We start from the raw sequence: 23,389 nt of genomic DNA, 5'->3' as shown, positions 1-23,389 counted from the left end.
CCTCATCCAAGGATATGTTTTACTGATTTTAGAGAGAGGGGGAGAAAGAAAGAGAAACATCATTGTGTGTGAGAAACATCGATCCATTGCTTCCCGTACACACCCCCACCGAGGATGAAACCCGCAACCTAAGTCTGTGCCCTGACTGGGAATCAAACCGGCAGCCTTTTGGTGCATGGGACAACTCTCCAACCAACTGAGCCATACCAACCAGGGCACCTGTACTATTTTTGATCCACAATTGGGAGTCATGGATGCGGAGGGCTGACTATGCATTGTCCCGCACCATTTTATAGGGAACTTGAGCCTCCTTGGATTTTGGTGTCTGCGTGGGCCCTGGAACCAATCCCCCACAGATACCTAGGGGCGGGCAGCTAAGTTTCTGGGGAGTCAAAAGTTATACGCAGATTTTTCCTGCGCAGGGGGCACCCCTAACCTCTGCATTGTTCAGGGGTCACCTGTAGTAGGAGATAAAGCTGGAGAGCTTCTGGAAGCCCAGGTCGTGCAGGCTCCTGTGTGCACAGCTGCGTCCATAGTCTTCCAGTGCCAGGAGGAGCCTTGCAGACTTCCTGTGGGGGATCTGAATCTTCAGTTTGGGGAACTATGGCGCTGAGGAGGGTGGGTGGAAGGGGTGAGAATCCAGAAACAGTGTCTTAGCCCAGGGCCTCTAGGAAGCAGGCTCCGAGGCAGAGTCAAACATGACTAGTTATTAGGGAAGGAGGGGCAAGGCCAGGCAGTAAGGCTGAAGGAAGAGGGAAGGGACCAGGAGAAGTGCAAGATAACGTGAAAGAGCGTGTGACCATGCTGGGCCTGCGCACAGGAGCCCCACGGACACAGCGTGGGCACTGGGCCCTCTGGACCCCCTGGCAGGTTGTGAGAGCACTCGCCCTTAGCACTCCTCGGCTGTAGCAGAGAGAAAAGAGGGCACTCTTATTGCCCTGCTCCCTTCTGTTTCTTGCTTCTCATTGGCCCTGGTTCACCTCAGAAGGATCTAGAGCCCCTGTAATTCTGGGTGCTTTTTAGGATTGGGGACCTCATTTCCCCATCCCATGGAGTAGCTTCTTCCCAGCCTGACAGTGGAGGGCAGCCCAGTTTGTGTGACACCATGTGAGAAGGAGAAAGAAGAGCAGGCAGTCAGGGAATGAGACGGTTCATACATCGTGTTACCATTCAGATAAGGAGCTCTGCTCAGATATGACAGAACAGGACGGGACAGACGCCCAGAGTGAGTGAAGGAGGCTGGTTGTAGAGAAAGATTTCCAAGATCTTCCCTCACGAGTGGACAGGCCAAACCCAGCCTTTCAAGTAGTTACATCACAGCCGTAGATCGTAAAGAGCTTCGTTGGCTAGGTTGGGGCAAGGCATACTTGATGGCGTTGTGTTTCTTCAAACATGATTCATCCTTATATGTTTGTAAAACCATGGAGGGGACCAACTTCTGCATGTGTGGGGGAAATGTGGAAGCTCCTACTTTAAAAATGATTTAAAGTTTACAATGGTCAGAATAAAGGATTAGACTAAAGAATTCGATCACAAGTGTCAGGACTCTTCCTGCCAAATGACAAAACCCAGTTTTACTAGCAGGGGCCGGAGTGGGGTGAGCTGCCTCTGAGAACCCAGGGGAGAGCAGGGGCGCAGCGGGATTGAGAAGTAACTGGAACTGTGGACCAAGGCCTGCCAGGGTTCGAGCTCCCTTGCCTTTGGCCTTGTCTGTGTAAGGACTTCCGTTTTCTCTTTGACTGTAGCCTGACCCCATGCAGCAGGACCCAGCGGGTTCGTTCAGCAGCCTGGTTTGGAGCTCACTGCTTTGTCCCTGCAGAGGGATTGCTCTTCCACACCCATCCAGCTCTTCCTGGAGAGATTGCCCTCCGGCTTAGCACGCACCAGGTGCTCTCCACGGGCAGCCAACTCTGGGCAGGGCTGCAGACTTAGTATGATTTTTAAATGACAGGTCACGAGGTGCCATGTGGAGGAGGGGAAATGTGGGTCCAGGATGTGTATGTCTGCAGTGGGGAGCACAGTGGTTGCTGGGGAGAAAAGTGCATAGTATCCACTGCAACCACAAGCTCAGAATACTGCCATTTGCCAAAAATCATTCCTGCACCCTAATTCCCCAGCAAGAGCAAAGGGCTCCTGGTCCTCGGGTTCTGCCCTCTTTCCCTCCCCCCTGTTGCAGAATCGCATGCTTGTTGTGTTGGATGGAATCGTTTTTCCAGAAGCTCTCTCTCTGTTCAGGCTCTGAAAAATCTCACTACCAGCTCTACAGACAGCCCTGCCCGCAGCTGTATCCCAGCAGCTAAGACTCCCTGCAAACCCTGCTCTCCTTCCCTCGCAGCTAGGTGACTTAAATTTTAATCTGTTCGGTAGGTTGTTTTTGATGGGAATTTAAATTGAACTGGAGACTGTGAGCATGATGGGGCTGCTAGCTGCTGAGCTGGGACCTTCTGGAACCATTTCTCACGGCCTGAGACGGGGGTGGCGTGATGAGCTGTCATACGCAGTGCCAGGCCCCCGTGTCTCAGCAAATTTGTAGCTAATCTTCCTTGACCTTGGTCTTTTATGTCAGGGAGAGAAGGCTTCTAGTCTTGGATCAACAGGACACCTACTTCCATAAGGGAGGGGAGGGGTGTGCTGCCCTCCCTCGGTATCCCCACCTCCCACTTTTGGCCTTCCCACGGGAAGGGCAGGCAGGGCTATGCTTAATAAGAAACCTTAGCACCCGTTTCTTAAACACAAAAGATAGCAGTATTCCTTAAAGAGAGTCGCAAGGGGATCCTCGAACGTCTCTGTGGCAGGAGCTGAGCCTGCCATGTGGTGGCAAAGGTGCAGGCTTTGAAGTGATTCGTATTACTTTCTGTTCTTTCTTGATTGCATATATTTTTTATTGTTCTCTCTTATTGTTAAATGTATTAGCTATAGCAAAAATACCCACCACCAAGATTTGCAGATGTTCATATTTTTGCAGTATTTTTCTTTAACGGAGGAGTGATATATTACAAATACCATTAAAGTTCCATCTACCCCCCCCTCAACTCTCCCTCCCTCCTCAGTAATTACTATCCAATGTTGAGATCTGTCATCCCCATGCCTGGTTTTGTACTTGATTATAAATGTCCATATGTAAAAATATTGTCCATATACACTACATTGAATAGTATTGCTTCATATGGTTAAAAAATGGCATTTAGCCATACAAATACTTCTGCAATCAGTCCCAGTGCTGCTGCTTACTTGTAGGAACCATGGACGAGTTGTGCCACATTGAGCCACACACAGATGTGTTAAGATGCTGGTTGTATAAATCTTGACACAATCCAGGTGAGCGAGGATCAAGAACTAAAGAGGAGACAACTTTGATATTATGGAGGCAGAATCAGCAGTGCTTTGTGGCTGATTTGATGTGTGAAATGACGGGTGATTCTTGTACGGGTAGCTGACTGGGAGAGTAATGTCAGTCCGAGACCGGGAGCATGGTGGGGCAGCGAGGCCACCCTGGGATAGTGGGCTGTGATGGAGTCCCTTCTCCACCTGTGGGGCTGGAAGTGTCTGCAGCACACTCAGGTTCAGGAGGCAGCTGGGTTTGGGGACCTGAAGGTCTGAGCTAGAGATTCCTTTTTAGGTTCCTTTAGCCTCCAGTGAATGTGAACATTGCGGGGGGACGGTGGGGGCAGTTTGCTCAGTGTGGGTGGCTCCTACGTCACCTTTACCTGGAATCTGTAACATGATTCATGCTTGCCAGTTTCTACAGAACTCTGACAGGTGGCAACAGGAGATCTGGTGGGATCACCCAGTAGCCAATCAATTTCAAAGATTAGAGTTATGTTTGAAACATATTTTTCCTTATGATAACCTATATGACTTCCTTGATCATGAAATTACATGTTCTCCTGTTAATAAGCTCATAAACTTCATTACTCCTACATTGCTTCTTGTATTTGCCTGAACTTGTACCCTTGTTACACTTCAAGGAGCCCTGGGGTTGCTGGCCTACCTGGTATCCTAGCCTTCCTTTCCCTCTCTTCCCAGGTATTTTTTATTGTTCTCTCTTTCCTAGAATCCTAGTCTTGAGTCTGTCTGCAGCGAGTGTTTCTCCCCAGGACAGGAGCCGGGGGACCGACCATTCACGTGCTCCTTGTCACTCACTGCCGACCTGGTTCAGGGCCTTTTGCTTCACCTTCACTAGTTAGCAGCTGGTTTTCACGTGGAAATGTCTCCCTTTGCTTGAAGGAAAGATGCCTGCCCCTGCCCCTACCCCTACCCCGGTCCCTGACAAAAGCCCAGTAAAATGTCCTGGCAGGCCTCCTTCTGGATGATAGGAATCGACCCAGTAGTGTGAAGTGGGGAGGTTTGGGCAACTGCTGTCACTGTAAAGGTCCAGAAAGACCTGGGGAATTGAGGGCAGGGAGCCGCTGTGGATGGGACGGGACCCAGGAGCAGCTCTGCGCCCTGGTTTTCTCTCTTCTGTCTCTGCTTGCTTTCCTCTCTCCTCTCTCTCTTCATCTCCCATCTTCCTCCTTTCTCCTTTCCTCTTCCTCTTCTTCCTCCTCCCTCCCCCTCCTCCTCTGCCCAGCCCTCCCCTGCCTCTCTGTATCACTGTTGCTAGGTGATATCTAAGGCTCAGTCTCTTTCTTTCTCCCTCTTCCTTCCATTCTCTCAGCTCTTCCCCCCAAAACTGGCAGCTGGCCTCTAACTGTATCTGAACTTACCTCTGGCCTAGAGTTGCCCCGACTCCAACACTGAATGACCTTCTTGCTCGAAAGCCCAGGGCCATCTGGCGGTAATCTCTCTGTGAACAGGATTCAGCTCCTGAGAGAGGGCCGTTGGCTTAGCTCCTCTTCCTGAGCTGGACACACTGTCCCGGCTGCTGGCCAGCGAGGAATTGGTCCCCCACGGGCCAGCTGCAGCCTGGGCCGGTCAGCAGTGGCAGGGGTGAGGGATGGAGTCCCTGAGAAGGAGTTTGTGGGGGTACAACTAGCCCAAGAACTATGTCAGAGAACCCTTCAAATGAACTTATATTACACCAGGGTGGTGACCCTAAATTTGGCTCAAGCTCTGGATGGGAAGTCACTGTTTATAAACTGTTTGCCGTCACTTTTGCACTAATTCCAGGGTATACATCTCTGAAGTAATGAATTTACCAGCCACACCAAACGTGTGAAATTAAGCTTTCAGTCAGAGTGTTCGTTGTAGTCACACGTTAGGGTGTGGCGATGGGCTTGGCTGACTCCGAACAGTCAGCCTGGAGAACATGACCTGTGCTTTTCGGTCATGAAGTCTTTAATAGTGATTTGAAACATGTATCCCCAAAGTTGAGAGTCCTTTGTAATATTTGTCATCAGGATAATGAATGGCAGAGGGCAGACCCTGCACCCGGCTCCTGATGTCACAAGGAGCTCCCCATGTCGTTGGAATGAGGACCCAGCCTCCGGGGCGGCGGAGAAGCGCTCTGCGTGCTGATTCACACACCTATATTCCATGCCATCCTAAGTCACAAAACTGGCAGTGACTGCATTTGCCTGGAGTGTCTGAGGACAGGCTCAGACACAGAAACCTTGTCCCACTCTCATAAAACTGGAAAACATTACAGAGCGGAATCTTCCAAATTTAAAAAAAAAGCAGCCCACAAACCCAGCTTATGCAACTTGGTCCCACAGAAACGTGCGGAGGAGGGAAGTGTGCTTGTTTCCGCTTTGCAGGTGGTTTTGATTTGATTCTGACAATGTGCCTCAAAATTCAGTCCAGATAAGAGGTTTGGTTTTGCTGCTAATAAAAGTAAAACTACTCTCGGATGACTAGGGCTCATCAAGGTTTACATTCAGTCTGTTTTTCACTTTTGCCTACCTGGACAGTCTTCTCTCTCCAGCTGCCAAGTCAATCACCATGGATTCTGGAAAACTCTCACCTCATGATGAAAATTAGGTGGGATCCTGTTCTGACAACATGAGTTAATCATCACTAGAAATATTGGCAGGAGCTGGGGATTGTTTGTGCTCCTCAGGGGCAGCTTAGTGTCTCCGGATAAATAAATATTCAAGTCCAACCTTGCCTTCCCCAATCTCCTCGCCCATAGGCAGACCAGCCGGAAGCAAAGTGTTGGGTCCCCTGGTAATTTACCAAGCAAGGATAATACTCCCAAACATTTGGCCTTAGCTAGCATTGGTGTTCAATAATATGCCACTATATAATACGTTTCTTCTTGCAAAATTGTACAGGTTGTCATATGACCTTTTTTACCTTCAAAATCCAGTCAGATTACTTTTGAAAGAAATTTTAGGAGTTGGACTGCAATGTTTCTGTAGTGTTTGTGTTAGGAACTCCCATGTCTGTGTCCCCAGCTTTGACACAGGTGGCTATAAGGATGGAAAGACATGAGGAACGCCTTCTTTTTGTGTCTCCTCTACAGAATAAGAAAATCTACCTGGACATTATTCACACATACATGGAAGTGCATGCTACCGTTTATGGCTCCAGCACGAAGAATATTCCCAGTTATGTGAAAAACCACGGTATCCTCAGTGGGCGGGACCTGCAGTTTCTTCTCCGAGAAACCAAGGTGAGTTTTTGGTAGTTTGGTAAAAATACATCAGTGACGTTTTCAGGTTTGTTTCAGCTCATGTTGAAAATGGGGTCAGAATCTCTCTCATGCTTTCTTTTCAAAGCTACAGTAGTTCTTTAGGTTATTTTTGGGCAGTGAAAAGTCAGTGAATTGTGGAAGGAGGTTGCCATAGTGTAAAACTTACTCACTGAGGACCTGCTCTGGACCAGGTATCCCATGAGGGGGCCAGAGTCGGGGGCCAGAGTTTCAGTTGGGGCAGTGGCTTTCACAGCAAGCCTGGGTGCTTAACTGCCCCACCTCCCCATCATCACTGTTCACGGAATTGGTCCCTCAGCCAACTTTTCCTCTCATGTCCTTGCTTGGGCTGCACACTGAAGGAGTTAGACAAGGGAAAAACCCCTTCAGGCTCAAGGAGTGGGGAAGGCATCCTGAGAGATACAAGAGATGAGAAACAGAGGGGTGTGGATGCTCCTGGCCTGGGGACAGACAGCAGTGAGAGCCAGGTGCTGGAGGTGGAGATAATACATTCAGGAGAGAGCCGGAATCCAAGCCGGCTAGTCTAACTGGTGTTGGGAAGTAGTAGAAGATGAGATCTGATAAGGGGCCAAGGGGCTGGCTGGTTGTCAGGGACAGAGACAGCTTTGAGACCACATGGTGCAGGGAGCCAAGGAGCCCTGGATGGATGATGAATATGTTGTTTTGACAACGCGGGGAAGCCTGCCCAGTGTCCGTAGCTCTGCCATGAGGTACCAAATGAAATCAGGGGACTTATGAATAGACCAGAGTTTGGTTTCGAAGGGTTGGTAGTGCATTAGGTACGCTCTCATGTTTATTGTTAAGCTTTCTTTTATGAATATTACAGATATTGACTGAGCAGTTCTGTGGGCCAGGCACTGTGCAAGGGATGCAGGGTGAGGGGAACAAGCAGACCCTTGCTCGGTGTTTCCTAAAAGACGAGCAGCTCATTCTCATAGTGAATGTTTCGGCTCTGGCCCCTGACGGAATGTATTTTCATCCTCAAGGTGGGGGAGGGAGGCTGAGTGCATGAACTTCGGTGGCCTAATAGGGTTTTATACTCATTGTGGGATACTTTGATTTGGGAAAGTACTAGTATATTCACATGTGCTATCCTGTTTAATCCTCACAACAGCCCCCAGAGGTAGGCAGGGCAGGTAGTATTGTTAACTTTTTTCTCAACACGAGGAAGCAGACTAGAGAGCTGGGCTTGCCCACAGTCCCTGAGGTCGTCTGGAAGGTGGCTGTAAAGGGTGACTTTTTATTGTAAATTAAAGCTCTGCTGGCCCTTGACACACATCCTCACGAATAAGCACTTAACATTTAATGGATACTCTCCAGCCAAGAACTGCCTCAGTTTCTCCATATGTAAATGCATCTGACCATTTCTACCTCCAAGCCATTGTGGGATGCCATGACTAAACGAGCTTGGTAAGTTATATATGTCCTTGGCTGAAGGTGTGGTTGTCTTAATGGGGACTTTCTTTCCTTACAAGGTCACCTGTAGTCCGCAGCCTGGCAGCCGGGAAGGCACTGTGTCCCCAGCTCGCACTGTGTGCTTCCTGTTCACCTTCTGTCCCGGGCGGTGTCTTAGACTCATTAGAATACGTGGGTCCTTTGGTGGCAATGCTGTTTTGCCATTTGCCTCATTTTACCTTGCCCCACGTAGATTGTGGGAAAAGCTCAGGCTCCTTTCAAATTACCTTTGGCAGCACGGGTTTTTAGCAGTGTGATGTTGCTGTCTCATAACACTTCTATTAGCCCAGCCTCGTGAATGTCTTACTCTGCCTTGTAAATTTCAAAGGAGCTCTTATTACTTACCATCCATTTACCTGTTCAGAAATGAGAAATAGGCTGGGGCTGAGGCGCCCTCTGTCCAAGGAAAGAAAGGGCTGAGGCCTGGAAGTCCCAGGCCACCAGAGATTGCCTACCAACCAAGGGTTGCGGCTTCAATGTTGAGTGTGAGGGGTGTATATTTATCCTTGAAAAATTGTTCCTTCAGAGGATGTCACTGGTCCCATTTTGTACTGCCTGTTCAGCTATCTAGAATATATTAACGTATTTCAAGTCGAATTATGGCTAAAACAGTTGGCAAATATGATGGAAATGAGGCAGTGTACTGCCAAGACCCCCGCCCCCACCCCTTACTCCAGAACATAGCAGCAGGCACTAAAATGAATGAATCTTGAGCTTTGAAATAATGACACTGAAGATCAGTCAGGCTTTGCATATATAACACTCTCTGCCTCTTACTCCTTTCTGTGTGTCTCTGAGCAATTTAAAGGCAATTTATTACAGCCCACATGGAAGCGAGACTGGAGATGCAGAGGAGCAAATGCATGCGGGATGAGTGGCTTTTAGGCTCCTTTACGGGAGAGGGGAGCGAGCCTGGCGCTCCTCGAGGTTTAGAGACAGACCGAAATGATTGATGCTTAATCAGCTTCTAACTCATTCTTTTTCTTTATGAGCCATCTTTGAATCTGCACCAAGCCCGGGAAACCGTCTGCTCAGCAAAATTTGGTCCTGGCCTGCCATTAGGGCCAGGTGTCATTAGCAGGCGCCAGCTGTGGGGCGCCCACAAAGACAGGAGGAATTCAGTGGCACCGACATCAGGCTGAGAGAGCTGGGAAGTCCTGGACTTCTAATAGGCGTATACATTTGGATGGAGTCATTGTTTATCAGAGGAGCAGACAAGTCATGGAATCCTGCAGCCCCAGGAGTGCAGGTTAAGCCAGAAAATCCACACATTTTCACTTTGGTTTAAGTCCCCATCTCTTTCCATGTGATTTCTTCCTTTCCTTCCTAATTTTAACCTCTTCATGCCCACTCCCCCTGGTCTCCCCAGGGGGAGGCTTGTACAATGGAAGCTCCTTGTACAGTGGGTGTTTCTCGTCCTACACTGGATGGAAGAGCATTTAGAGGGAGCCAGAACACCTATCTCCCTTTTTTTTGTTGTTGTATTTTATTTTTATTGACATTATTACAGATGTCTCCCACCCCCAGCCCCCCTTTGCCCCCCTCCACCCAGAGCCCTCCCTTCCCGCCCTCTGACCCTAACCACACGGTTGTCTGTGTCTATGGGTTATGCATATATGTTCTTTGGCTAATCCCTTCACCTTCTTTTATCCTATCCGCCCCACTCTCTCCCCTCTGACTTCTGTCAGTTTGTTCCATGTATACGTTCCTCTGTTTCTATTTTGTTTGTCAGTTTATTTTGTTCATTAGAGTCCACATGTAAGTGAGATCATATGGTATCTATCATTCTCTGCCTGGCTTATTTCACTTAGCATAATGTTCTCCAGGTCCATCCAAGCTCACATACCTCCATTTCTACAGCAAAAGTTTGAGAACAAATTCTGGCTTTGGGAAACCAGGCAGAAGCCACTGCTACTCACACTGTTGCTGCACCTCCCCTCTCTCCAAACCTCTGCTCATTCCCCTCTAACCCCGGTGGGTCACAGTTTCCGTGTCCTCACCATGTCAGCTGACAGCTTACCCGGGGGGCTCACCTAGAAGCTTGGGCAGGGTTGGAAGATACTGTCCCTATCCCATCGCATCCTCCTGTCTGACACTCCCCCTGGTCCCCAATCAACCATGGCTCTTCCCTCGAGCTTGGAGTCCTCTGAGCTGGGTATCATTGGAACTCATCTTAATGTGCCTTTCTCAGAAACCCAGGGCTGAGACAGCCACCGCTGAGGAACCCAACCCTGTGGCTCTTGTGGCAGAGGGCTTTGCTTGTTCTGTTTGCAGGTAGTTCTCATGCCTAGAATAGTGCCTGGCTTGTAGAAGGCCTTCAGATCATTAAGAATGAAGGAAGAAGTCAAGATGAAATCTACTTGCCATCCTGGATCTTATGGTCATGCCCTCTAGGAGTGACTTCTTGCTTTTCTCATGAATCACTTACCTGGGTCTCCAGGATGTCCCCAGCAAGGGGCACTTTCCTTCTGATTCCCTGACCTGCCCCTTCATGGCCCTGTGAGAGAGCCCATGAGCTTACTTACCAACGGAGCAGTCCACCCTCCAGTTCTATTTCAGATACGGACACACTCACCCTCAAGCAAGCAGTTTTCATCCTGGTGACCAGCACCTAAGTTATTCTTGTTCCAACTAGATGGAAAAAAGTTGCACACATATATTCCTCTCTCTCCCCCCTCCCACATATGTGTGTAGAATGAAGAGTGTGTAGAGATATGATTCAGTGACCTCTCCGACTTCCAGAACAAAAGCATATCCCCAAATCCAAATACACACGAGACATCCAGCATCTCCTCGCAGACACACTTGAGTGCTGGAAAAAGCTAACCTATTAGTATGTATTCCTTTGCTCATTTATCTGCCAAATGAGTATTAAGAATTGGATATGTGCCAGGAATTACTTTAGGCAATTTTGATACAGAGATGACTAAGGCAGTTTTGCCCACAACAAATATAAAGGTGTCGGGGAAGAGACAAACAGGTAACTATAGTAAAAGGTGAAAAAGTACACAGGTAGGAGTAGAAATAATACAAAATAATGACATCACAATGCACCCTCCTGTGGTGCTGTGAGCAGGGTCAGCCATTCAGTTTTGTAAAGTGTTGTCCTGTGACTGGTGAAGCTGATGAAACACGGGGTGAGGCTGCTATGGAGGACAGAGTCCATCTCAGTCACTTTTCACACACTTAGCATATTAATTTCACCACTCTGCCCACGACCGCAGGGTTTTACTACAATAACAGCCATTTTCTCTAACCCTTACCTTTGCTAAGCTCTTCTGGGAGTCATCTCTTTGTCTTAAGAGTCCTCTGATCTGGGTACCACTGGAACCCATCCTCATGTGCTGGCGACAAGGCTGTTGAGCGCCTCGCTGTGGGGAGCTGAGGGGTCAGCCTGGTGTGGAATTCGGGTGAGGCGGGCTGGTCAGGGGCTGTTCCTCCGAGGAGTGACAGCTGAGCTGCCTTTTGTTGGGAAACCTTTCATACTGGCAAGGTGGAGATGGTCAGCATCTCAGTTTTAAATTAATCCAGATACCCTCTTACTCCACCTTCTCCATCTACAATGCACACTGATCCCATTTGGTTCTGGACTGGACCTTCCAGATGACTGAAGCGTAGGGAGTTTGAGTTCTGATGTTTGTGTTTCACTTTGTTTCTGAAAGGCCACTTAGGTAACTGGGCAGACTTTGGGAGTTGAGTCAGTAAGCTGGTCTCCAGGAAGTAGTCTTGGGTTTAGCAGCAACTTTGGGCCCTAAAACATGCTTGTCTTTGTCTCCTGGCCCCTCTAGCTCTGTGCAAGAAAAATTTCAGGTAGTGTCAGTCAGGGACTTGGGGAAGCCATGAGAGGGTGTAGCCAAACCCATATGGGTGAGAATTTGGCTGCTATTGTCTCTCCTGGCATTTGGGTGCCAAAGGGAAGACAGATGGCCAGAGAAGAGACCCTGCAGGCTACTTGAAATTGTCTCGATACCTAGCCATTGTATGAATTTCCCACAGTTACAGAACCTGGGATATGATGGAGTTAAGACGTGAACCCTGGTCTCCCGGGTCCCAGAGCCTGTGCTGCTAACCACCGCGTTGTCCTGATCGCTTTGTGCCAGTAATTAATTTAATGGGTAAGCTGAGGATCATTCACTGCTCAGACTTCCTCCTGAGCCACCTACCAACTTGCCTAATTAAAACTAGTCAGAAAAGTGTATGTCATGGTATGTTTCTTATTTTGTATTACCTTGGATATTCCTCATCAAAAGTGACTAGAAACTGACCAAACCCATGGGGTCTTTCTGGGAAACTACCTTGGTCCACGATTAAGGGATTCTTTGTGAAGGACTCCCCTGAGGAGGTGGAAACAGTTCCGTGTCTCCTTTCACACAGAGCGAGCATCTGAGTGGCTTCCCTCGAACTGTGGATGCACAGGAGTGCCCTAGTCCTGTGCCATGAATAAGACATATGGCGCGTCATCTGTTCCCTCTTGCTTAATATTAGTTGGGAAATTTAACTTTAGAGCATGTAATCCCTCGGTTTGGAAATGCTCATTGATGGAGCCAGAGTTGCAGCCCTGGAGCTCTTCTGTCATCTGGAATATCCTCGTTAGATTCTGGGCTTCTGTCGGCCAGATGAAGGGTACATAAAATACCCAGTTTCCTCCTGAACAGTGAAGCCTCTGCACTTGAGTGCATTCTTGTAGTGTATCTCTTGCCCCCGTGCTGAGGAAATCTGAAAGTGGGCAGAATGCCAGGGAAAGAGGGGGTCCAGGTGAAGGTAATTCAGCGTGGTTAAGGTACCAGTGTATGTGTGACAAAGTCGTACACACTCAGGAGTTTACAGAACACCCTTGTGATGATGAACTCTCTCTGCCCTACCCTGTCGTCATTCAGACCTGAAGCATGCTATTTGACCTTAATACATCTGTCCATCATAATGTCACAGGAAGTGAGTGCACAGGAAACAAGAAAAATTTTCCTTATTGACAGAACAAAAAATAGTTCTGCATTTCCAAATAATGTGTTTCCTGCATTTCTAACTATTGCAATGAGAAAACATTGCCAAGAAACTGTGTGGGTTTTGCTTAAGCTTCATCCTAAAATGGTGCAGCTTTGGAGCGTTAGTCTGGAGTGTTTGCTTCGTGTGCACTGAGGTATTCCAGTGCCAGCAGGGCTGAAGGGATGGTGCAAATTGTTATTCAGATATAATTAAACCTGGGTCACATTCAAGCCCATTAAGCAAGAGCCTCAAATCCTTTTAATTAATGGGTTCAGATTGGTTGGTCTGAAGGAGCTAATTAAATTTTTCCAGGATTTTCTCTTTAGATAGACAAGTATTATGCTTCCCACATTTCCTCCTAAGTTGTTTGCAGTTTGGAGTTGATGATGGGGCCGGCCCTCTATGGCAGGACTGATTCTCAGGGTCAGGAAACGCCGAGTTCCAGGGCTCAGATTAAACCCACCTGCATGGAACCTTCATCTTCCAGCACCTTTCTTCTCCAAGGCATCTGGAAGCTCTCTGCCAGATAGAGGTCATCTTTCCCCTGGACACCTGGTATCTCCTCCCCCAAATCAGATGGGGAGGGCAGGCCACAGAAATCAAAGCCTCAAGCATGGTAACCCTGGGTTCTTCATATTTAACAGAGTTGAGGTGTCTTAGGCCTAAAACTTCCCCATTTTCTTCCATTTCTCCTGCTGCTATTAGGCATGCCCCTCCCCGAGGCACATGCTCTGGCCACACCCTGTACACAGAAATCCTCTCCAATAAATCTCACTCCGCTAGCGACAGAATAAGATCCAGAAAAGGGGCTTCCAGTGGCGTGGAGGAGCACCTGATATCCTGCAGCTCGCAGGCTCCTGCGTCCATGTTCCCCCGAACCCCAGGTTCTGCCTGAGAGATATGACCCAGCCAGCAGGGGAGCTCCACTGGCTTCTCAAAACCTCCTTTCTCTCCAACACTCCCACCCCAGTGCCTTCCTGGGTGTTTCTGACAGTATAGCCAGTCCTTCAAGGTTTGTAGGAAATGAGAGGTTACTCCTCCAAACAACGAAATGATTAAGTGCCCTGTTCTGTGCAAAAGAACATAATAGTTATAGGATGGGGGATCTTTCCTGAGAAGTAGAGATTTTAGTTTCTTGCCACAGAAAAATCCCTGTGGGGCTACATGACTCTCCAGTATGGGGAGCGTGGGCCATGCTCAGTGTTCAGCCCTGGAGTCGCGTGCCCACCACATACATTCTGTGTCTTCCAGCATTGCCCAGGGGCCTGAACTCAGGGCTCTCTAGGCAGAACCGTTCTAAATAACTGTTCAATTAAAGCAGCTGCCATGGAAGGATGGCTGGGAAAGGAGAATCCAGCCTCCTGCCCTGTCAGCTCTGCAGCATCCTCCCTTCCCTCTCCGTCCTGGCTTCCCTCTCCGTCCTGGCGGCATAGGTGTCCTCAGTGTGATGGCAGAAGGAGACGATGCCCTGGGGCCCCATTGTCTTTTGTCCCTTGCTGTGCCTCTGGAGACAGTGACTGCAGAACTGGCTCCTGGTGTGGGTAGGGAGAGCACACAGGTCACCAAGCCCAGACTTAGACCTGCCTGGCAGTCACTGCAGCTCTGCGGCCCTGGGAAATATCCCATTGCAGTGAAGCGCTGGGAGGCGTTTCTGTGAGATGTTTCATTTCTGCATCCAGGAGTCAGTGCCCCAGACCTGCAAGTCCCTTTTGTCACCCTGCTCTCAGCTGAGGTTGCTGCGCGGACACAGAAGGTGTGTTTTTGCTGCCATCTATGGTCTGCTGCGGGAAGCACGCAATTTGCTTGCTGGATATGGAAGCCGCCTTGCCCAGTTAGCAGCTTGGCACCCTCTCCACATGAAAAAATAAAAACCAAGATGTTGGTGTCACGACGTGAAAACCCCATTATGAAAACCTGTGTTTGCTGACTTGCCATCATTTTAAAGCAGCTCCATGTGAACTGTAATCAAACTACCAAGTGACCTTGCTGTCCCCCTGCCCAGTCGCCCTGAAAGGGCCTCTTGTTCCTTTAGCTCAGTGAAGAAACCTTCTGTTTAGTTAAGCAAGTGTTTTTCCAATCATGCCTCCTGGTGAGTTACAGAACGATTATTGTTGGGTCTTGTTTTTGTTTGTTTGTTTTTATTTTAATGCCTCCATTTTCCTACCCCCTCAACTGCCTGTCCCAACGCTTCTTTACTTTTTTAGCAAAGGAAAATATGAGGACCCACACAGCTCAGGAGCCCGGAAGGTGCCTGGTACTGCTGTCAACTGACCTCCCTTCGCCCCGTCTCCCAAGGCCTGGGAGTCTTCCAGACTTTGTGGGGCCCCCTCACAAGACTAGAGCACAGAATAAGCCCCCTGGGGCAGGGACGCCAGTTCTGATTGCTGTTTACATGTGGTGCGCTTTTGTGTCTTACAGTTGTTTGTGGGCCTTGGGTTCCCCTATGAGGGCCCAGCTCCCCTGGAGGCCATCGCAAATGGATGTGCTTTTCTGAATCCCAAGTTCAACCCACCCAAAAGCAGCAAAAACACAGACTTTTTCATTGGCAAGCCAACTTTGAGAGAGGTAAGCATCTCTTAAAATCCTTCTGCTGTTAATAACATGGTAATAGCTATGTGTTGAGAACTAATAGCCCAAGTAAGCTCATAGCCTTGGATGGTAGGTGCTACCAACTTCATTGAACATAGTTGGGTGGAAGGAGGGAGTTGAGGGGCTCAGAGATGAAGCACATGATGGCATCCCATAGCTAGGTGGTGGCACAGCCAGGATTTGAATCCATTTCTGCCCCTCCACAAAGTGGGATTTTTTTTCATTCCTCCCCAACTCTATCTTAATGCAGACACCTCCAGCTGAATGAGCTGAACTCTGATTTTCTGAGTGGTTTATTATGAAACTAGGGGCCCGGTGCATGAAGATTCATGCACAGGAGGTGGGTCCCTCAGCCCGACCTGCACCCTCTCCAATCTGGGAGCCCTCTTCAATCTGGGAGTTTCTGTCTGTCTTTGCAATCATATGAGAGAATAGTCTGAGACCCCAACCCAGTTGGGTTTGTTGCTCACAGAATAATAGAGGCATTTTTTTTTCTTTGCTTCATTGGTGGAGATTTCCTGGAAGTTTTAGGATATCTTCCCTTTAATTTTTCCTAGACACTCTGATTTTACTTATGTCTCTCACCTTTGCTTTCCCTCCATTTCCCACTGCAACAGTAACTTGCTACAGACTCACTTTGCTCTAGTGTCTAGGAGATCTGTCTGCCACCAGAACTATGAGTCCCAGAATTCCTGGTGCTCCTCGCACTCTGGGTTTTCCCTTCCTGCTCTGTCTCTGTCCCACGGCCTCCCGCTCTGCCAATTCCTCCAAACCGCCAGCTCTCCCTCTCTGCTCTCTGTCTGGTGGCTTGGGAAGTGAAGTTCCCCAAGCCGCTCCACTCTCCACTGGCTCTACTACTCTGCTCTCCGCCCAGCACCTGTGTGTGCAAATTAACCTGCCACGGCAGCGGCGGCGGCGGCGGACCGGCCCGGGCGTGCGGCTGAGTCTTTGACAGCCCCACGCCCTGGCCGGTCCGCCCGCGCGGGCGGCGGCGGCGGCGGCCGGTCCCCCTTGGGCGGCGGCGGCGGCGGGGGGACCGGCCGGTGCGTGGGGCTTGATCATTTGCGTAGGAGCGCGAGTGCCTCCCAGCCGGACTGTGGGACTCTGGAGGGGCTGGACTGGGGTACTCTGGCGGGGTTGGACTGGGGGACTCTGGCGGGGCCGAGAACACTGGGCGCCGCCATTTTGTGGCTATGGGCACCGCCATTTTTGTAGCGGAGTGACGTCTAATTTGCATACTACCCTTTTATTAGATAGGATAAGGAAGTCAGCTGGTTAGCAGGTATTTTTGACGGACCTACTCTCCATAGTGAGCTGTGAGGAATAAAAAGTGGGCTGCAGATCCTTGAAGAACCATCAACCTTGAGAAACAGGATGCATCTGGGTGACCAAAGTGATGTATCTGGTGTGTTAGCCCACCGTCAGCAGGCGCCACCCTGAGAAGCAGTCCAGCCATTGCCCAAGCTGTTTGCAGAAGCTTTATTCATGGGTGGGGAACGACTGATCTGCGGGCCAGATAAGCCCTGCAAAATCATTTGGTCTGACACTACCAAGGCATCAGGGGTGAGTTTATTAAATGTTTGACCAAATATAGCAGGCTAATTTTTAAGTTGATAGTTTTGTATGGCCTGAGAATGTTATAAAAATCCAAATGACCCTTGGCAGAGAAAAGGTTCCCCACCCTTACTTTCAGAGATCCTCTTGAAAATCCACAGTGGGTGATGAATCACCATTGGAGGCAGTCAGATTTTATTTGGGGCAATAAACAGAAGTTTTGTAGAGTACGTGAGTGACTAAGCTGGGTGTTGATGCAACTGGTTCTAAACAGGTGCGTGCAAGAAACCATGGGATTGATTTTCTATTATTCGGATGTAATCCGTAAGTGGCCGTGTGGGTTGCTGGCGAGGAGGAAGCCTGAGTATTGGCGTCACTGCTGTGTCCTTGTCCTTTAGGGCCTTCTCCTAGGACAGTGGTCGGCAAACTCATTAGTCAACAGAGCCAAATACCAACAGTACGATTGCAATTTCTTTTGAGAGCCCAGTTTTTTAAACTTAAACTTCTTCTAACACCACTTCTTCAAAATAGACTCGCCCGGGCCGTGGTATTTTGTGGAAGAGCCACACTCAAGGGGCCGGCCAAAGAGCGCATGTGGCTCGAGAGCCGCAGTTTGCCGACCACGGTCCTAGGATAATCTGCTGGGCAGCGCTCCCCTGACATAGCAGCATATCACAGCACTGCTAAAGCATTCAGTGTGCAATGCTGCCACTTCTGAACATTTCTGGGTCGATTCTCCCGACCCCCAATACTACTTAAAATGCATTTTTCATGATTATTCTGTAGTGATCAGCGATCTTACCAATTCACAGAGTTGATTATTTTGAGAATTCTTTCCTCTGACCCTCAAAATCATTGCTGAAATGCCAAAGGAGATGAAGGATGAGCAACAAGATCTGTAGATTATCCTCAAAAAGATGAACCTGTGGCCCGGATAACCTGGGACAAGGCCTCACTGTGTGTGTGTGTGTGTGTGTGTGTGTGTGTGTGCGTGCTTGCTTGCTTTTTCCTTCTGCTAGTTCAATACATTTGAGTCCTTCGTTCTGGCGAGTGGTTTCTTTTTGGGAGGTCATTCCTCAGCAACACTCACGCACACCTGTGTGCCAGGTTCTGTGGGAATGCAGTCTTTGGAAAGGGTTGAAAAGATGCTCCCAACAGTGAGAACATCTGGATTTAGGAGCCTCTGCTTTGGCATGTGACTGACTTCTTTAAAACTTTGGCATTTGGGGTAGAAAATAAGAGCTAATAAATGATCCCTATGTTTTAATTTAGAGGAAGGAAATCTTAGAAGTTCTATTTCTGCCCATGTGTATAATTATTAAGTTTTAAAAATAATTTTGTGATAAAATATACATAATGTAAAACTGACCATTTTAAGATTTTTAAGTGTACAATTCCCTGGCATTAAGTACATTCACAGTATTGTCCAACCATCACTACTCATTATTTCCAGAACTTACCGTCCCAAATAGGACCTCTGTGCCAATTAAGCAGTAACTTCTTATTCTCCCCTCTGCACAGCTTCAGGTAAACTCTATTCCCTCTGTCTCTATAAACTTACATATTCTAGATACCGAATGTAAGTAGAAATATACAGTATTTGTCCTTTTGTGACTGGTACATGTCACTTAGCATAATGTTTTCAACGTTTATTCATGTTGAAACATGTGTCAGCATCACTTTTTTGTTGTTGTTCTTAATCCTTACCTGAGGATTTTTTCCATTGATTTTTTTAAATTTTTTTTAATAAATCTTTATTGTTCAGATTATTACAATTGTTTCTCCTTTTTTCCTCCCATATCTCCCCATCACCCGGTTCCCACCCGCCCTCTGCCCTTACCTCCCCCCCGTTGGTCCTTATCCATAGGTGTATGATTTTTGTCCAGTCTCTTCCCATACCCCCCACACAGACACCCCTTTCCCCATGAGAATTATCACTCCACTCCCATTCTATGCCTCTGATTCTATTATGTTCACCAGTTTATTCTGTTCCTCAGATTTTTAATTCACTTGATTTTTAGGATCACTTGTTGATAGATATGTATTTGTTGTTCATAATTTTTATCTTTACTTTTTTCTTTTTTCCTCTTTTTAAAGAATACCTTTCAGCATTTCATATAATACTGGTTTGGTGGTGATGAACTCCTTTAGCTTTTTCTTATCTGTGAAGCTCTTTATCAGCCCTTCAATTCTGAATGATAACTTTGCTGGGTAGAGTAGTCTTGGTTGTAGGTTCTTGCTATTCATCACTTGGAATATTTCTTGCCATTCCCGTCTGGCCTGCATAGTTTCTGTTGAGAAATCAGCTGACAGTCGTATGGGTGCTCCCTTGTAGGTAACTAACTGTTTTTCTCTTGCTGCTTGTAAGATTCTCTCTTTGTCTTTTGCCCTTGGCATTTTAATTATGATGTGTCTTAGTGTGGTCCTCTTTGGATTTCTCTTGTTTGGGGTTCTGTGCACCTCCTGAACTTGTAAGTCTATTTCTTTCACCAGGTGGGGGAAATTTTCTGTCATTATTTCTTCAAATAGGTTTTCAGTATCTTGCTCTCTCTCTTCTGGCACCCCAAAAATTCGGATATTGGTGTGCTTAAAGCCATCCCGGAGGCTCCTTACGCTATCCTCACACTTTTGGATTCTTCTTTCTTTCCGCCTCTCTGGTTGGGTGTTTTTTTCTTCCTCATATTCCAGATCTTTGGTTTGACTCTTCGGGTGCGGTGGTCTACTCTGTATATTCTTTATTTCAGACAGTGTATGCATAATTTCTGACTAGTCCTTTTCCATTTTTTTGGTATTCTCATTTAGGTCCTTGAAGGTCTCTTCAAGTTTCTCAGCGGTTTTTAGAAGATTCTTGAGTAACCTTATAAATATGGTTCTGAACACTGTGTCATCCATTAGTTTGCTTTCATCTATCTCTCCTACTTGTGACCTACTTGGATGTCTCCACATTTTGGCTGCCTCCCTGTGTTGATGGAGTGGCTTTGTGTGGTCGGTGACCTATAGGGGCCGGTAGCTCAGCTTCTCCAATCACCCTAGGTGGTCGCTCTTGGTACTCCCCTTTGTGGGCTGAGTGGAAAGTCTTGGTGTAGTTAAAAGCCCTGATTGCTATTGGTACACTGGGAGGAATTGACCTCCGGTCCAATTGGTTGTGAGGGCCTGCTGTGTCTATAATGGAAGGATTGCTGTGCTGGAGACACAGTAGGGCTTTGGTGCTCACTGAGTCTGCCTCTTGAATGTGTCCCTTATGAGAGTGTTTGAAATCTGGTGTCGTCCACACCGACAGAAAAGTCACTCTCACTCTCCGACCGCTGGCTGAGAGTCCCGTAGGCGTCTGGGTCCCCCGTGTGTCCCCAGAAACTGGAGTTCAGAGTGGTTGGGATTGTTGGTATCACTGGCAGGAGTTCATCTCCAAGCCAGTTGGCTGTGAGGATCAGCAGTGTCTCTGCTGGGAGAGCTTCTGTGCTCAGCTTGGATGGGGAGGAGTCTCAGGGTGGCGCAGACAAGCTTTGGTTTCCCGTCTGCTCTGCCCTAAGAGGGGCAGTTTCTCCGTGCCCGAATTAATGGCTGCGCGCCTCTGAGAGAAGGCAACTTTCGAGCCTCGCCCGCTGCCAAACAGACCAGTTTCTCCCCGACCGCAGCTGGATTTCAGTGCAGTCGGGAGGTTTTGTTTTTCTCCCAAACGAGAAAGCTAGCCACGCAGCGTCTGCTGCCCTCCCTCTCTGCGCGCTGCGAGCAAGCCTGCCGTGTATTCAGCCGCCCGCCCTTTCCGCGCTCACGGATCTCCGCACCTCCACAGCTCCTGAGGCTCAGCGTCCCCCTCTCTTTTTTTCTCTAGTTGTAGGTTTTCCACTCTGCCAGCTTTCCGGTGGTTCTGGACGGTGTGCGCTCTGTTTTCCAGTTGTAGTTTCAAAATTGTTGTGGTAGGGAACAATTAGGTGTTTACCTTATGCCGCCATCTTGGTTTCTTTTTTCCATTGATTTTTAGAGAGAGTGGAAAGGAAGGGGAGAAACAGAGAGAAACATTGATTGGTTGCCTCCTGCACTCGCTGCAGTTGGGGCCGAGGTTCAAGCCTACAACCGAGGTACTTGCCCTTGACCAGAATTGAACCCACTATCCTTCAGTTCATGGGCTGACATTCTCACCACTGAGCCACATCGGCTAGGGTGGAATCATTTCCTTTTAAGACTGAATAATATTCTATTGTAAGGAAATACCACACTTTATTTTCCCATTCTTGGGTTTTTTACTTTTTGTCTGTTGTGAACAACACTGGTATACAAGTATTTGCTGGAGTCCTTGTTTTTACTTCTTTGGGGTGTATACCTATAAGTAGAATTGTTGGAATTTACTTTTTTCTTATTTTGAAATAATTTTAGTTTTAATGAAAAGTTACAAAAATTGCAAAGTTTGGGTTATATCCTTCATTTAGTTTCCTTTAATGGTAACACATTACAAAACCATTGTACAATTATCGAAACTAAGAAATTAACCTTGGGACCATAGTATTATCTAAACCACAAACTTTATATGGATTTTCCAGTAATATCCTTTCTATGTTCCAGTATCTAATCCAGGATCTCACATTGCATTTTTTAACTGTCATATCTCCTTAGCTCCTCCAATCTGTGACAGTGCTTCAGTCTTTCATTGCCATCTAGACCTTGACATTTTGGAGGAATATAAGTCAGGTTTTTGTAACTGTCCCTCAATTTGGATTTCGCTGATGTATTCTCATGATTAGTGTGGTATTATTGCAAATATGTGTAACCTATTTGCAATAATACCACAGAAGTGATTGTGCCCTTTCCTGTGTATCAGATAAGGGGTGCATCTTATCACAGTGATGTTAACCTTTATCACTTGGTTAAGGTAGTAACTATATCAAGTAGTAGTAACTACAAAGCTGCTGTTTGTCTTTAAATTGGAAAAATACTCTGAGAATGAGCAAATATCCTGGTTCTCCTACTTATCCTCTATAATAAAAGGCTAATATGCAAATCAACTGAACAGCAGAACGATTAGTCGCTATGATGTACACTGACCACCAGGGGGCAGATGCTCAACACAGGAGCTGCCCCCTGGTGGTCTGTGTGCTCCTACAGGGGAAGCACCATGGCGGTGGCGGGAACCTCTCCCTCCTCCGTGGCAGCGCTAAGGATGTCCAACTGACGGCTTAGGCCTATCCCCTGCGGGCCCAAGCCGTCAGTCAGACATCCCCCAGGGGCTCCCAGACTGCGAGAGGGTGCAGGCTGGGCTGAGGGACCTCTTCCCCCCCACCCCACCCCGAATGCAAAAATTTTGTGCATTGGGCCTTTAGTTTATTTAAATTTATCTAAATTTTTTATGCTCCTCACCCTAGGACAGTGATGGGCAACCTTTTGAGCTTGGTGTGTCAAACTTTGCCAAAAAACTGAGCATAACTCGGGTAGTGTGTCACTTTGAGGAAAAAACTAACTCCAAGACTCTAGTCGCAAATGTTTCATCCTCAGGAGCAGCAAATGTTTCATCCTCGGCATGTGGCCGCGTGTCATCAGAAATGGCTACACGTGTCAGTGCTGACACGCGTGTCATAGGTTCGCCATCACTGCCCTAGGATATGGTTTTTATTGATTTTAAAGAAAGGAAGGGGGAGAGAGAGAGAAACATTGATGTGAGAAACATTGAGAGGTTGCCTCCCATATATATACCCTAACCAGAGATTAAACCCGGTATGTGCTCTCACCGGGAACCAGACCCCAAACCTTTTGATGTACTGGACGATGCTCTCACCAACTGAGCCACCCAGCCAGGGCTTGCCCATTTATTTTTACCATGTATCAACTGTAGCAACTATTCTGCCTGTAGCAACTATTACTGTACTGCTCTAATGGTGATTTTCTTTTCCCTCATCATGATTTTTTTTTAATGTGTCAAAAGCAAAGAAACCCATTTCTTTTCTTATTGCAGTTTTTATAGAAAAGCCTTTGAGAAATGATTGACCTTAGACTGTGTTGACAACTGGCACCTTTTTGTTAGTGATAATTCTAAAGATTTTGATGCCACTTTGTTACAAGTGACTACTTTTTCCTGAAAAAACAAACAAGCAAACAAAAACAAATGTAGGACAATTAAATACAGTCTAACTATTTTCCCAGTGAATTATGTAATATTCCAGAGACCAGATTAGCAGTATGAAGTTAATGAGAAAAGTATGTTCGTTATTTTCTGTCAGGTGTCAC

General features: G+C 47.6%; 1 protein-coding gene across 4 annotated transcripts in view; it reads left to right on the top strand.

The window, feature by feature from the left end:
• MGAT5 (alpha-1,6-mannosylglycoprotein 6-beta-N-acetylglucosaminyltransferase) overlaps positions 1–23,389 on the top strand; it is a 383,255-nt gene that overhangs the window by 324,799 nt on the left and 35,067 nt on the right. For all 4 annotated transcript variants that reach the window (XM_079783063.1, XM_079783061.1, XM_079783064.1 and 1 more), the window contains 2 exons: positions 6,404–6,553; positions 15,449–15,595. In XM_079783063.1, coding sequence (XP_079639189.1) covers positions 6,404–6,553; positions 15,449–15,595 — 297 coding nt within the window. The remainder of the gene's footprint in view (positions 1–6,403; positions 6,554–15,448; positions 15,596–23,389) is intronic.

Source organism: Cnephaeus nilssonii, assembly GCF_951640355.1.
Source record: "Cnephaeus nilssonii genome assembly, chromosome: 10".
NCBI lineage: Eukaryota > Metazoa > Chordata > Mammalia > Chiroptera > Vespertilionidae > Cnephaeus > Cnephaeus nilssonii.
Note: the sequence above shows the minus strand (reverse complement) of the source record. Positions and strands in the feature narration are given on the sequence as shown.